The sequence below is a fragment of the Rana temporaria genome, chromosome 5 (genome assembly GCF_905171775.1).
Source record: "Rana temporaria chromosome 5, aRanTem1.1, whole genome shotgun sequence".
Taxonomy (NCBI): Eukaryota; Metazoa; Chordata; class Amphibia; order Anura; family Ranidae; genus Rana; species Rana temporaria.
The window spans coordinates 427,053,912-427,068,008 of NC_053493.1; the positions used below are offsets into that span (position 1 = coordinate 427,053,912).

At 56.3% G+C, this 14,097-nt stretch overlaps 1 protein-coding gene across 27 annotated transcripts in view; it reads left to right on the forward strand.

The window, feature by feature from the left end:
• The window catches only part of NOS3 (nitric oxide synthase 3), a 128,386-nt gene extending 114,515 nt beyond the window's left edge, over positions 1–13,871 (forward strand). For 4 of the 27 annotated variants that reach the window (XM_040355413.1, XM_040355387.1, XM_040355414.1 and 1 more), the window contains 11 exons: positions 5,251–5,445; positions 8,501–9,523; positions 9,568–9,623; positions 9,712–10,678; positions 10,879–10,936; positions 11,062–11,408; positions 11,447–11,624; positions 11,706–11,870; positions 12,903–13,078; positions 13,117–13,319; positions 13,782–13,871. In XM_040355413.1, the coding sequence (XP_040211347.1) occupies positions 5,251–5,445; positions 8,501–8,614 (309 nt within the window). In that variant the 3' untranslated portion in view covers positions 8,615–9,523; positions 9,568–9,623; positions 9,712–10,678; ... (5 more) ...; positions 13,117–13,319; positions 13,782–13,871. Of the gene's footprint in view, positions 1–5,250; positions 5,446–8,500; positions 9,524–9,567; positions 9,624–9,711; positions 10,716–10,878; positions 10,937–11,056; positions 11,409–11,446; positions 11,625–11,705; positions 11,871–12,111; positions 12,202–12,902; positions 13,079–13,110; positions 13,320–13,375; positions 13,541–13,609 lie in introns of those variants that run through there. The other 23 variants (XM_040355395.1, XM_040355392.1, XM_040355402.1 and 20 more) reach the window with 23 other exon arrangements.
• Positions 13,872–14,097: the final 226 nt, after the last annotated feature.

Here is a 14,097-nt window from a genome sequence, read left to right on the forward strand (position 1 = left end):
GTTTGTGTCGTGGTGAACGGGGCAGGAAAGGGGTTGTGTCGTGGTGAACGGGGCAGGAAAGGGTTTGTGTCGTGGTGGACGGGGCAGGAAAGGGTTGGTGTCGTGGTGAACGGGGCAGGAAAGGGTTTGTGTCGTGGTGAACGGGGCAGGAAAGGGTTTGTGTCGTGGTGAACGGGGCAGGAAAGGGTTTGTGTCGTGGTGAACGGGGCAGGAAAGGTTTTGTGTCGTGGTGAACGGGGCAGGAAAGGGTTTGTGTCATGGTGAAAGGGGCAGGAAAGGGTTTGTGTCATGGTGAAAGGGGCAGGAAAGGGTTTGTGTCATGGTGAAAGGGGCAGGAAAGAGTTTGTGTCGTGGTGAACGGGGCAGGAAAGGGTTTGTGTCGTGGTGAACGGGGCAGGAAAGGGTTTGTGTCGTGGTGAACGGGGCAGGAAAGGGTTTGTGTTGTGGTGAACGGGGCAGGAAAGGGTTTGTGGTCAACGGGGCAGGAAAGGGTTGGTGTCGTGGTGAACGGGGCAGGAAAGGGTTTGTGTCGTGGTGAACGGGGCAGGAAAGGGTTTGTGTCGTGGTGAACGGGGCAGGAAAGGGTTTGTGTCGTGGTGGACGGGGCAGGAAAGGGTTTGTGTCGTGGTGAACGGGGCAGGAAAGGGTTTGTGTCATGGTGAATGGGGCAGGAAAGGGTTGGTGTCGTGGTGAACGGGGCAGGAAAGGGTTTGTGTTGTGGTGAACGGGGCAGGAAAGGGTTGGTGGTCAACGGGGCAGGAAAGGGTTTGTGTCGTGGTCAACGGGGCAGGAAAGGGTTTGTGTCATGGTGGACGGGGCAGGAAAGGGTTTGTGTCGTGGTGAACGGGGCAGGAAAGGATTTGTGTCGTGGTCAACGGGGCAGGAAAGGGTTTGTCTCGTGGTCAACGGGGCAGGAAAGGGTTTGTGTCATGGTGGACGGGGCAGGAAAGGGTTTGTATCGTGGTGAACGGGGCAGGAAAGGGTTGGTGTTGTGGTGAACGGGGCAGGAAAGGGTTTGTGTCGTGGTGAACGGGGCAGGAAAGGGTTTGTGTCGTGGTGAACGGGGCAGGAAAGTGTTTGTGTCGTGGTGAACGGGGCAGGAAAGGGTTTGTCATGGTGAACGGGGCAGGAAAGGGTTTGTGTCGTGGTGAACGGGGCAGGAAAGGTTTGGTGTCGTGGTGGACGGGGCAGGAAAGGGTTTGTGTCATGGTGAACGGAGCAGGAAAGGGTTTGTGTCGTGGTGAACGGGGCAGGAAAGGGTTTGTGTCGTGGTGAACGGGGCAGGAAAGGGTTTGTGTCGTGGTGAACGGGGCAGGAAAGGGTTGGTGTCGTGGTGAACGGGGCAGGAAAGGGTTTGTGTCGTGGTGAACGGGGCAGGAAAGGGTTTGTGTCATGGTGAACGGGGCAGGAAAGGGTTTGTGTCGTGGTGAACGGGGCAGGAAAGGGTTTGTCTCGTGGTGAACGGGGCAGGAAAGGGTTTGTGTCGTGGTGAACGGGGCAGGAAAGGGTTTGTCTCGTGGTGAACGGGGCAGGAAAGGGTTTGTGTCATGGTGAACGGGGCAAGAGGCAGGAAAGGGTTGGTGTCGTGGTGAACGGGGCAGGAAAGGGTTGGTGTCGTGGTGAACGGGGCAGGAAAGGGTTTGTGTCGCGGTGAACGGGGCAGGAAAGGGTTTGTGTTGTGGTGAACGGGGCAGGAGGCAGGAAAGGGTTTGTGTCGTGGTGAACGGGGCAGGAAAGGGTTGGTGTTGTGGTGAACGGGGCAGGAAAGGGTTTGTGTCGTGGTGAACGGGGCAGGAAAGGGTTTGTGTCGTGGTGAATGGGGCAGGAAAGGGTTTGTGTCGTGGTGAACGGGGCAGGAAAGGGTTTGTGTCATGGTGAACGGGGCAGGAAAGGGTTTTTGTCGTGGTGAACGGGGCAGGAAAGGGTTTTTGTCGTGGTGAACGGGGCAGGAAAGGGTTTGTGTCATGGTGAACGGGGCAGGAAAGGGTTTGTGTCGTGGTGAACGGGGCAGGAAAGGGTTGGTGTCGTGGTGGACGGGGCAGGAAAGGGTTTGTGTCATGGTGAACGGAGCAGGAAAGGGTTTGTGTCGTGGTGAACGGGGCAGGAAAGGGTTTGTGTCGTGGTGAACGGGGCAGGAAAGGGTTTGTGTCGTGGTGAACGGGCAGGAAAGGGTTTGTCATGGTGAACGGGGCAGGAAAGGGTTTGTGTCGTGGTGAACGGGGCAGGAAAGGGTTGGTGTCGTGGTGGACGGGGCAGGAAAGGGTTTGTGTCATGGTGAACGGAGCAGGAAAGGGTTTGTGTCGCGGTGAAAGGGGCAGGAAAGGGTTTGTGTCGCGGTGAAAGGGGCAGGAAAGGGTTTGTGTCGTGGTGAACGGGGCAGGAAAGGGTTTGTGTCGTGGTGAACGGGGCAGGAAAGGGTTTGTGTCGTGGTGAACGGGGCAGGAAAGGGTTTGTGTCGTGGTGAACGGGGCAGGAAAGGGTTTGTGTCATGGTGAACGGGGCAGGAAAGGGTTTGTCTCGTGGTGAACGGGGCAGGAAAGGGTTTGTGTCGTGGTGAACGGGGCAGGAAAGGGTTTGTGTCGTGGTGAACGGGGCAAGAGGCAGGAAAGGGTTGGTGTCGTGGTGAACGGGGCAGGAAAGGGTTGGTGTCGTGGTGAACGGGGCAGGAAAGGGTTTGTGTCGTGGTGAACGGGGCAGGAAAGGGTTTGTGTCGCGGTGAACGGGGCAGGAAAGGGTTTGTGTTGTGGTGAACGGGGCAGGAGGCAGGAAAGGGTTTGTGTCGTGGTGAACGGGGCAGGAAAGGGTTTGTGTCGTGGTGAACGGGGCAGGAAAGGGTTTGTGTCGTGGTGGACGGGGCAGCAAAGGGTTTGTGTCGTGGTGAACGGGGCAGGAAAGGGTTGGTGTCGTGGTGAACGGGGCAGGAAAGGGTTTGTGTCGTGGTGAACGGGGCAGGTAAGGGTTTGTGTCATGGTGAACAGGGCAGGAAAGGGTTTGTGTCATGGTGAAAGGGGCAGGAAAGGGTTGGTGTTGTGGTGAACGAGGCAGGAAAGGGTTTGTGTCGAGGTGAACGGGGCAGGAAAGGGTTTGTGTCGTGGTGAAAGGGGCAGGAAAGGGTTTGTGTCATGGTGAACGGGGCAGGAAAGGGTTGGTGTTGTGGTGGACGGGGCAGGAAAGGGTTTGTGTCGTGGTGAACGGGGCAGGAAAGGGTTTGTGTCGTGGTGAACGGGGCAGGAAAGGGTTTGTGTCGTGGTGAAAGGGGCAGGAAAAGGTTTGTGTCGTGGTGAACGGGGCAGGAAAGGGTTTGTGTCGTGGTGAACGGGGCAGGAAAGCATTTGTGTCGTGGTGAACGGGGCAGGAAAGGGTTTGTGTCGTGGTGAACGGGGCAGGAAAGGGTTTGTGTCGTGGTGAACGGGGCAGGAAAGGGTTTGTGTCGTGGTGAACGGGGCAGGAAAGGGTTTGTCTCGTGGTGAATGGGGCAGGAAAGGGTTTGTGTCGTGGTGAACGGGGCAGGAAAGGGTTTGTGTCGTGAACGGGGCAGGAAAGGGTTGGTGTCGTGGTGGACGGGGCAGGAAAGGGTTTGTGTCGTGGTGAACGGGGCAGGAAAGGGTTGGTGTCGTGGTGAACGGGGCAGGAAAGGGTTTGTGTCGTGGTGAATGGGGCAGGAAAGGGTTTGTGTCGTGGTGAACAGGGCAGGAAAGGGTTTGTGTCGTGGTGAACGGGGCAGGAAAGGGTTGGTGTCGTGGTGAATGGGGCAGGAAAGGGTTTGTGTCGTGGTGAACGGGGCAGGAAAGGGTTTGTGTCGTGGTGAACGGGGCAGGGGGCAGGAAAGGGTTTGTGTCGTGGTGAACGGGGCAGGAAAGGGTTGGTGTCGTGGTGAACGGGGCAGGAAAGGATTTGTGTCGTGGTGAACGGGGCGGGAAAGGGTTTGTGTCGAGGTGGACGGGCAGGAAAGGGTTTGTGTCGTGGTGAACGGGGCAGGAAAGGGTTGGTGTCGAGGTGGACGGGGCAGGAAAGGGTTTGTGTCGTGGTGAACGGGGCAGGAAAGGGTTTGTGTCGTGGTGAACGGGGCAAGAGGCAGGAAAGGGTTGGTGTCATGGTGAACGGGGCAGGAAAGGGTTGGTGTCGTGGTGAACGGGGCAGGAAAGGGTTTGTGTCGTGGTTGTAACGGCTACCCGGGCTAGTGAGAGGGTATCAGCCGTTGGAGACGTCCTTTTCCCTGGCAAAGTGCGATATGCAAGTAAAACCGGTATCATTCCATCCCCAAGATCCAGAGAGAGAGAGGGTCCCCCATCAAGAACGAGACGAGGCTGTGTGTTGAAGGGTCAAACAAGACTGTTTTAATGGGACATTTCCCTTAGCTTATATGTGCTTACAACTGTGACAGGAACAATGACAATCTCCGCCCCCCCTTCACACAGATACTTTGAAATAATGACATCTCCTTGAATCAATCAGTCTCTAGACGTTCCGGCACCGAGATCCACTTAACATGACCTGGCCGGGCACATTCCTTTCTTAATAGAATTCAATTAACCTTTAGAACAATATATACTCACAGATCATCACGTTAGCATACACCTGTATAACTGAGGCTGTTAACTGGTAATACACAACAGACCGTCAATTAGCATTTAGCAGTGAAAAAGTCCCTCTACAATTAACTCTTTGAGCTCAGTAACAAGTCATGCAGTCCTCTGTAGGCAGAAAAGTTCATAGGTCCGTTACAGTGGTGAACGGGGCAAGAGGCAGGAAAGGGTTGGTGTCGTGGTGAACGGAGCAGGAACGGGTTGTGTCGTGGTGAACGGGGCAGGAAAGGGTCTGTGTCGTGGTGAACGGGGCAGGAAAGGGTTGGTGTCGTGGTGGATGGGGCAGGAAAGGGTTGGTGTTGTGGTGAACGGGGCAGGAACGGGTTCATGGTGAACGGAGAGGTCAGGAATTGGGAGGAAATCTCTAGCAGGTCTACAGACACAACAAAAACCCGACGCGACTCGAACCTCCTTCCAAGGATAACATACGTTTTGGCCGGATTTCCACTTTACTGACGATTCCCAATCTTCCCCATGGTAATATTTGGTAGATCGGGGAGGACTCAGCGAAAGATGAATGTTGTGGAATAGGGAATGTGAGAAAATTACATTATTATTATTATTCAGGATTTATAGAGCGCCATCAGTTTGCTCAGCGCTTTACAACGCGAGGGCAGGCGGACATCCCACCAATCAGTCCCTGATGCTCTCCCATCTCTTCCAGACCTATGTACAGGACATCCTGCGGACACAGCTGGCCAATCAGGTACATGATGTGCTGCGAAACAAGAACGGACATATGTACATTTGCGGAGATGTCACCATGGCAACCGACGTCCTACAGACCGTCCAGCTCATCCTGGTGTCTCAGGGGGACATGAGTATCATCGAGGCCGGAGACTTCATAGGGGAGCTGAGGGTACGTAGAGTTTCACCATACGGAGGGCCGAGGATATGAAGAGTTTTAGGCCTTAACCATAGGAGAGCTGGGGGTATGTAGGGTACCTGGCCTTATCATAGGGGAGCTGAGGGTAAGTAGAGTTTCACCATACGGAGGGCCGGGGATATGAAGAGTTTTAGGCCTTACCATAGAGGAGCTTGGAGTGTGGAGATGTGGGCATGTACAGTATTGGGACTCACCAAAATGGGGGGAGGGGGTATGTAGTGTTCCAGGCCTTGCCCTAGAGGAGCTGCCATTATGTAGACTAGCCTTAGAAATGCTGGCGGTATGAGGAGTTAAGGTGTCATCATGCATGGGGGGGCAGGAATCATGAAGATTTGCAGGCTACACCCATGGGGTTGCAGGGTCACAATCGCAACCCCACCCCTAGTGCCATTATCATATGCTCCACAAAGTCCAGCTCTGATCTGCCCAAGGGCCCCACAGCCACGCTTCAGTACTGGGCTTCTACTTTGCCTTCCACGGTCCACACCCCTCCGTTCTCATTGGCTGGGGACAGGCTGTATGCCATTTCCTGAATGGAGAGGAGCACAGGGTGAGAACAGCCCAGGGGTCAGGTCAACTTTTGCATCGGGGGCCCACAAGCTTCAAGCTACGCCTCTGGCTACACCATATGGGAGCTGGGGGTATATAGAGTTCGGGTCTCACCAAAGGAGAGGTTGGGGGTATATAAAGTACCAGACCATCGAGGAGCTTGGAGTATGTGGAGTTTCAGCCAGAGGCATGTAGATTTCCAGGTATTGCTGTAGGGGGGGGGGGGGGGGGGGTATGTAGATTTCCAGGTATTGCTGTGGGGGGGGGGGGGGGGGGGTATGTAGATTTCCATGTCCTTGAGAGTGCTGAGGAGCATGTAGACTCCTGGTATCACTGTAGGGTATGTAGAGCTTCAGATCTCACCAGAGGCATGTAGATTTCCAGGTATTGCTGTGGGGGGGGGGTATGCTGTAGGGGGGGGGGGTATGTAGATTTCCAGGTATTGCTGTGGGGGGGGGAGGGGGGTATGTAGATTTCCAGGTATTGCTGTAGGGGGGGGGGGGGTATGTAGATTTCCAGGTATTGCTGTAGAAGTCCTGGGGGTGTGGAGGATGTAGATTTTCAGGGCTCACCATAGGAGTGCTGGGGGTCAGAGGGCGAGGGAATGTAATCTTCCAGGTATCACCGTGAGGGTATGTAGAGTTTCAGGTCCCACCATAAGGAAGCTGGCTGTATTTGATACAAAAAAAAAAGATGGCGGTGGTAGATGGAAAAGGAGATGGGTCGAGTCAGTCCTGAATATGGGATCAGATAAGAGTTAAATGAAGAGCAGATGTACGATCGGGTAGGTACTTGGTGCAGATAGATGGCTGCATTGGATGGAGAAGTATATTTTGGGTCGGATGGGGGATTGGATTTCAGGGACGGCTGATGAGTTGGCTGAAGGATCAGCTGTTGACACCCAGTGGGGACTGGATAGCAGAGATTGGACAGAGGAATCAATGAGGGTCAGGTATAGAGGTTGGGTGAAGGATACAGCTGGTGGGGTCAGATGATCAGGGCAGATGGTGGGATCAGGAAGACGAGTTAAGCTGCTGATAAGGTCAGATGGGAGGGGGAGATTAGATGGTGTAGAAACTTGTTGGTGGGATCAGGTAGAGCAAGGATAGAAGGGAGGGTAGGTGTGATGAGGTGGGAAATGGATGGGAGGGCAGGTTGGATCAGGTGGGGAATGGATGGGAGGGCAGGTTGGATCAGGTGGGGAATGGATGGGACGAGGTGGAGAATGGATAGGAATCAGATGGAAGTATGGATAGGGGAATAGATGGAATCAGGTGGGGAATGGATGGGAGGGCAGGTGAGATGAAGTGGGGAATGGATGGGAGGGTAGGTGGGATGAGGTGGGGAATGGATGGGAGGGCAGGTAGGATCAGGTGGGGAATGGATGGGAGGGCAGGTGGGATGAAGTGGGGAATGGATGGGAGGGTAGGTGGGATGAGGTGGGGAATGGATGGGAGGGTAGGTGGGATGAGGTGGGGAATGGATGGGAGGGCAGGTGGGATGAAGTGGGGAATTGATGGGAGGGCAGGTAGGATCAGGTGGGGGAATGGACGAGAGGGCGGTGGGATGAGGTGGGGAATGGATGGGAGGGCGGGTGGATTCAGGTGGGACGAGGTGAGGGAATGGATGGGACGAGGTGGGGGATGGATGGGAGGGCGGATGGGATTAGATGGGGGAATGGATGCAATCAGATGGATAGGAGGGCAGGTGGGACGAGGTGGGGAATGGATGGGACGAGGTGGGGGATGGATGGGAGGGCGGATGGGACCAGGTAAGGGAATGGATGAAATCAGATGGAGGAATGGATAGAAAGGCAGGTGGGATCAGGTGGGGGAATGGATGGAATCAGATGGATGGGAGGGCGGTTGGAATGAGGTGAGGGAATGGATGGAATCAGATGCATGGGAGGGCGGTTGGAATGAGGTGAGGGAATGAATGGGAGGGCGGATGGGATCGGGTGGGGGAATGGATGGAATCAGATGCATGGGAGGGCGGTTGGAATGAGGTGAGGGAATGGATGGGAGGGCGGGTGGATTCAGGTGGGGGAATGGATGGAATCAGATGGATGGGAGGGCAGATGGGACGAGGTGGGGGAATGGATAGGAGGGCGGATGGGATCAGGTGGGGAATGGATGGGACGAGGTGGGGGATGGATGGGAGGGCAGGTGGGATGAAGTGGGGAATGGATAGGACGAGGTGGGGAATGGATGGGAGGGAGGGTGGATTCAGGTGGGGGAATGGATGGAATCAGATGGATGGGAGGGCAGGTGGGACGAGGTGGGGGAATGGATGGGAGGGAGGGTGGGATCAGGTGGGGGAATGGATGGGAGGGTGGTGGGATGAAGTGGGGAAACGGATAAACAGTCAGGTGGGGAATGGATGAGTCGGGTAAGATTGAGGATCAGATATGGGATCATATGATTGGATGGGGTGTTTGCACTGAATTCAGCTTGACCCTCTTTCTGTATTTCCCCCGCAGGACCAGAACAGATATCATGAAGACATTTTTGGCATCACACTTCGGACGCATGAAGTGACGACACGCGTGCGGTGTCAGTCCATGTCCCTACAGGACAAGCGGGAGACTTTATAGGGTGTGACGGTCTCGGTCACATTGGGAGATGCGTCTTCTATACACGGAGGTGTAAATCCTCCAACCACAAACCTTTCTGCATCCAGACTGTGCGCTGACCAATCAGACAGCAGGCACCATTAGGACATGCACTAGATGATAACCTTCTTTTTTGATTGGCCCTATTGCAGTATCCATTGCCTTAACATTGTGTCACCACCACCAGGCCACGTATGAAATATAATCCTGCTCTTTACGTGGATCGATCCCAGGAGAGGTGGACGGTCCTGATTCCTGGGATTGAAGGGGATCTACATGAAGATCGATCAGCTTCTGTTGAGTATTAATAAATCGGAGTTGGCCATACGGATCATCGGTTGACCAGCAACCAGTGCCGCCACCGGGGTGAGAGGCGTCCGGCAATTCCGTGGTGACATTTGTTTCTGGTGAACCATGATGCCGGCTTCACTGGGCAAAACCATAAAATTCAATCCCGATAGAGCAAGCCAAGACCATCGATGGTCAGATCCAATACGATCGATTGGTGGTGGGTCACCTCGATGTGATCGTTTTCTATGATTAAAATCTGCTGGAAATGAGTTAAACTGGCCTTTGTGACTACCATCAGGTGTGGGGTCAGGTGACCGGTCTAGGGGGCGATGTTGGCTGTAGGTGTGGGGTCAGGTGACCGGTCTAGGGGGCGATGTTGGCTGTAGATGTGGGGTCAGGTGACCGGTATAGGGGGCGATGTTGGCTGTAGGGTCAGGTGACCGGTCTAGGGGGCGATGTTGGCTGTAGGTGTTGGGTCAGGTGACCGGTCTAGGGGGCGATGTTGGCTGTAGGTGTGGGGTCAGGTGACCGGTCTAGGGGGCGATGTTGGCTGTAGGTGTGGGGTCAGGTGACCGGTCTAGGGGGCGATGTTGGCTGTAGGTGTGGGGTCAGGTGACCGGTAGAGGAGGCGATGCTGGCTGTAGGTGTGGGGTCAGGTGACCGGTCTAGGGGGCGATGTTGGCTGTAGGTGTGGGGTCAGGTGACCAGTCTAGGGGGCGATGTTGGCTGTAGGTGTGGGGTCAGGTGACCGGTCTAGGGGGCGATGTTGGCTGTAGGTGTGGGGTCAGGTGACCGGTATAGGGGGCGATGTTGGCTGTAGGGTCAGGTGACCGGTCTAGGGGGCGATGTTGGCTGTAGGTGTTGGGTCAGGTGACCGGTCTAGGGGGCGATGTTGGCTGTAGGGTCAGGTGACCGGTCTAGGGGGCGATGTTGGCTGTAGGTGTGGGGTCAGGTGACCGGTCTAGGGGGCGATGTTGGCTGTAGGGTCAGGTGACCGGTCTAGGGGGCGATGTTGGCTGTAGGTGTGGGGTCAGGTGACCAGTCTAGGGGGCGATGTTGGCTGTAGGTGTGGGGTCAGGTGACTGGTCTAGGGGGCGATGTTGGCTGTAGATGTGGGGTCAGGTGACCGGTCTAGGGGGCGATGTTGGCTGTAGGTGTGGGGTCAGGTGACCGGTCTAGGGGGCGATGTTGGCTGTAGGGTCAGGTGACCGGTCTAGGGGGCGATGTTGGCTGTAAGTGTGGGGTCAGGTGACTGGTCTAGGGGGCGATGTTGGCTGTAGGTGTGGGGTCAGGTGACCGGTAGAGGGGGCGATGTTGGCTGTAGGTGTGGGGTCAGGTGACCGGTAGAGGGGAGCGATGTTGGCTGTAGGTGCGGGGTCAGGTGACCGGTCTAGGGGGCGATGTTGGCTGTAGGTGTGGGGTCAGGTGACCGGTCTAGGGGGCGATGTTGGCTGTAGGTGTGGGGTCAGGTGACCGGTCTAGGGGGCGATGTTGGCTGTAGGTGTGGGGTCAGGTGATCGGTCTAGGGGGCGATGTTGGCTGTAGGGTCAGGTGACCGGTCTAGGGGGCGATGTTGGCTGTAGGGTCAGGTGACCGGTAGAGGGGGCGATGTTGGCTGTAGGTGTGGGGTCAGGTGACCGGTCTAGGGGGCGATGTTGGCTGTAGGTGTGAGGTCAGGTGACCGGTCTAGGGGGCGATGTTGGCTGTAGGTGTGGGGTCAGGTGACCGGTGTATAGGGGGCGATGTTGGCTGTAGGTGTGGGGTCAGGTGACCGGTCTAGGGGGCGCTGTAGGTGTGGGGTCAGGTGACCGGTCTCGGGGGCGATGTTGGCTGTAGGTGTGGGGTCAGGTTACCGGTCTAGGGGGCGATGTTGGCTGTAGGTGTGGGGTCAGGTGACCGGTATAGGGGGCGAAGTTGGCTGTAGGGTCAGGTGACCGGTTTAGGGGGCGCTGTAGGTGTGGGGTCAGGTGATCGGTGTATAGGGGGCGATGTTGGCTGTAGGTGTGGGGTCAGGTGACTGGTCTAGGGGGCGATGTTGGCTGTAGGGTCAGGTGACCGTTTAGGGGGCGCTGTTGGCTGTAGGTGTGGGGTCAGGTGACTGGTCTAGGGGGCGATGTTGGCTGTAGATGTGAGGTCAGGTGACCGGTCTAGGGGGCGATGTTGGCTGTAGGTGTGGGGTCAGGTGACCGGTCTAGGGGGCGATGTTGGCTGTAGGGTCAGGTGACCGGTCTAGGGGGCGATGTTGGCTGTAGGTGTGGGGTCAGGTGACTGGTCTAGGGGGCGATGTTGGCTGTAGGTGTGGGGTCAGGTGACCGGTAGAGGGGGCGATGTTGGCTGTAGGTGTGGGGTCAGGTGACCGGTAGAGGGGAGCGATGTTGGCTGTAGGTGCGGGGTCAGGTGACCGGTCTAGGGGGCGATGTTGGCTGTAGGTGTGGGGTCAGGTGACCGGTCTAGGGGGCGATGTTGGCTGTAGGTGTGGGGTCAGGTGATCGGTCTAGGGGGCGATGTTGGCTGTAGGGTCAGGTGACCGGTAGAGGGGGCGATGTTGGCTGTAGGTGTGGGGTCAGGTGACCGGTCTAGGGGGCGATGTTGGCTGTAGGTGTGAGGTCAGGTGACCGGTCTAGGGGGCGATGTTGGCTGTAGGTGTGGGGTCAGGTGACCGGTGTATAGGGGGCGATGTTGGCTGTAGGTGTGGGGTCAGGTGACCGGTCTAGGGGGCGCTGTAGGTGTGGGGTCAGGTGACCGGTCTCGGGGGCGATGTTGGCTGTAGGTGTGGGGTCAGGTGACCGGTCTAGGGGGCGATGTTGGCTGTAGGTGTGGGGTCAGGTGATCGGTCTAGGGGGCGAAGTTGGCTGTAGGGTCAGGTGACCGGTTTAGGGGGCGCTGTAGGTGTGGGGTCAGGTGATCGGTGTATAGGGGGCGATGTTGGCTGTAGGTGTGGGGTCAGGTGACTGGTCTAGGGGGCGATGTTGGCTGTAGGGTCAGGTGACCGTTTAGGGGGCGCTGTTGGCTGTAGGTGTGGGGTCAGGTGACCGGTGTATAGGGGGCAATGTTGGCTGTAGGTGTGGGGTCATGTACTGGTGTATAGGGGGCAATGTTGGCTGTAGGTGTGGGGTCAGGTGACCGATCTAGGGGGCGATGTTAGGTGTGGGGTCAGGTGACCGTTTAGGGGGCGCTGTTGGCTGTAGGTGTGGAGGACGGTGTTGGGTGTACAGAAGATCGGACTGTATTTTCTCTGGTATTTTTATTTATCCAATGATTAAATATTGAAGATGATTTATCGAGGTGTCGGATCTCATTTTATAATAATGTGATGACGAGACTTCCTGTGTTCAGCCTACAATGACCTCGTAGCACCGCCCCCGCATTGCCCGCCCCCGCTCTAATATTCCGAGTCACCGAGTCCTCAATGGGTGATCTGGTCTGAGGAGGAATTACTCAGATGATGGGCGATGAAGAATGGCTACCAGCTTAATATCCTATTAGTCATTACGCCTGTGAGCTGGGAGTGCCACCAAATGACGGGAATCGTCCAATGAGGGACACCGGAATTCAGAAACATTTGGGTTATACTGCCACCTACTGGAGGTTGGGACACTGGCAGAAAAGTTGTAAGGCAACCTCTTTAACAGTCTTCTTCTCTACCCAGCATGCCTCGTTTCCCCCCCATTGGTCACTACTCCTGTGAGCTTGGAGTGCCACCTAAGGGGGCGGGAATCGTCCACTAAGGGACACCAAAATTCAAAATCAGTCAGGTTATATCGCCACCTACTGGAGGTTGGGACACTGGCAGAAAAGTTGTGAGCTAGCCTACAATGGCACCCTAGTGATAGGAATGGTCCACTGGTATTCAGAAACAGTTGGGTTATACCGCCACCTACTGGGGTCAGGTGACCGGTAGAGGGGGCGATGTTGGCTGTAGGTGTGGGGTCAGGTGACCGGTAGAGGGGAGCGATGTTGGCTGTAGGTGCGGGGTCAGGTGACCGGTCTAGGGGGCGATGTTGGCTGTAGGTGTGGGGTCAGGTGACCGGTCTAGGGGGCGATGTTGGCTGTAGGTGTGGGGTCAGGTGACCGGTCTAGGGGGCGATGTTGGCTGTAGGTGTGGGGTCAGGTGACCGGTCTAGGGGGCGATGTTGGCTGTAGGTGTGGGGTCAGGTGATCGGTCTAGGGGGCGATGTTGGCTGTAGGGTCAGGTGACCGGTAGAGGGGGCGATGTTGGCTGTAGGTGTGGGGTCAGGTGACCGGTCTAGGGGGCGATGTTGGCTGTAGGTGTGAGGTCAGGTGACCGGTCTAGGGGGCGATGTTGGCTGTAGGTGTGGGGTCAGGTGACCGGTGTATAGGGGGCGATGTTGGCTGTAGGTGTGGGGTCAGGTGACCGGTCTAGGGGGCGCTGTAGGTGTGGGGTCAGGTGACCGGTCTCGGGGGCGATGTTGGCTGTAGGTGTGGGGTCAGGTGACCGGTCTAGGGGGCGATGTTGGCTGTAGGTGTGGGGTCAGGTGATCGGTCTAGGGGGCGAAGTTGGCTGTAGGGTCAGGTGACCGGTTTAGGGGGCGCTGTAGGTGTGGGGTCAGGTGATCGGTGTATAGGGGGCGATGTTGGCTGTAGGTGTGGGGTCAGGTGACTGGTCTAGGGGGCGATGTTGGCTGTAGGGTCAGGTGACCGTTTAGGGGGCGCTGTTGGCTGTAGGTGTGGGGTCAGGTGACCGGTGTATAGGGGGCAATGTTGGCTGTAGGTGTGGGGTCATGTACTGGTGTATAGGGGGCAATGTTGGCTGTAGGTGTGGGGTCAGGTGACCGATCTAGGGGGCGATGTTAGGTGTGGGGTCAGGTGACCGTTTAGGGGGCGCTGTTGGCTGTAGGTGTGGAGGACGGTGTTGGGTGTACAGAAGATCGGACTGTATTTTCTCTGGTATTTTTATTTATCCAATGATTAAATATTGAAGATGATTTATCGAGGTGTCGGATCTCATTTTATAATAATGTGATGACGAGACTTCCTGTGTTCAGCCTACAATGACCTCGTAGCACCGCCCCCGCATTGCCCGCCCCCGCTCTAATATTCCGAGTCACCGAGTCCTCAATGGGTGATCTGGTCTGAGGAGGAATTACTCAGATGATGGGCGATGAAGAATGGCTACCAGCTTAATATCCTATTAGTCATTACGCCTGTGAGCT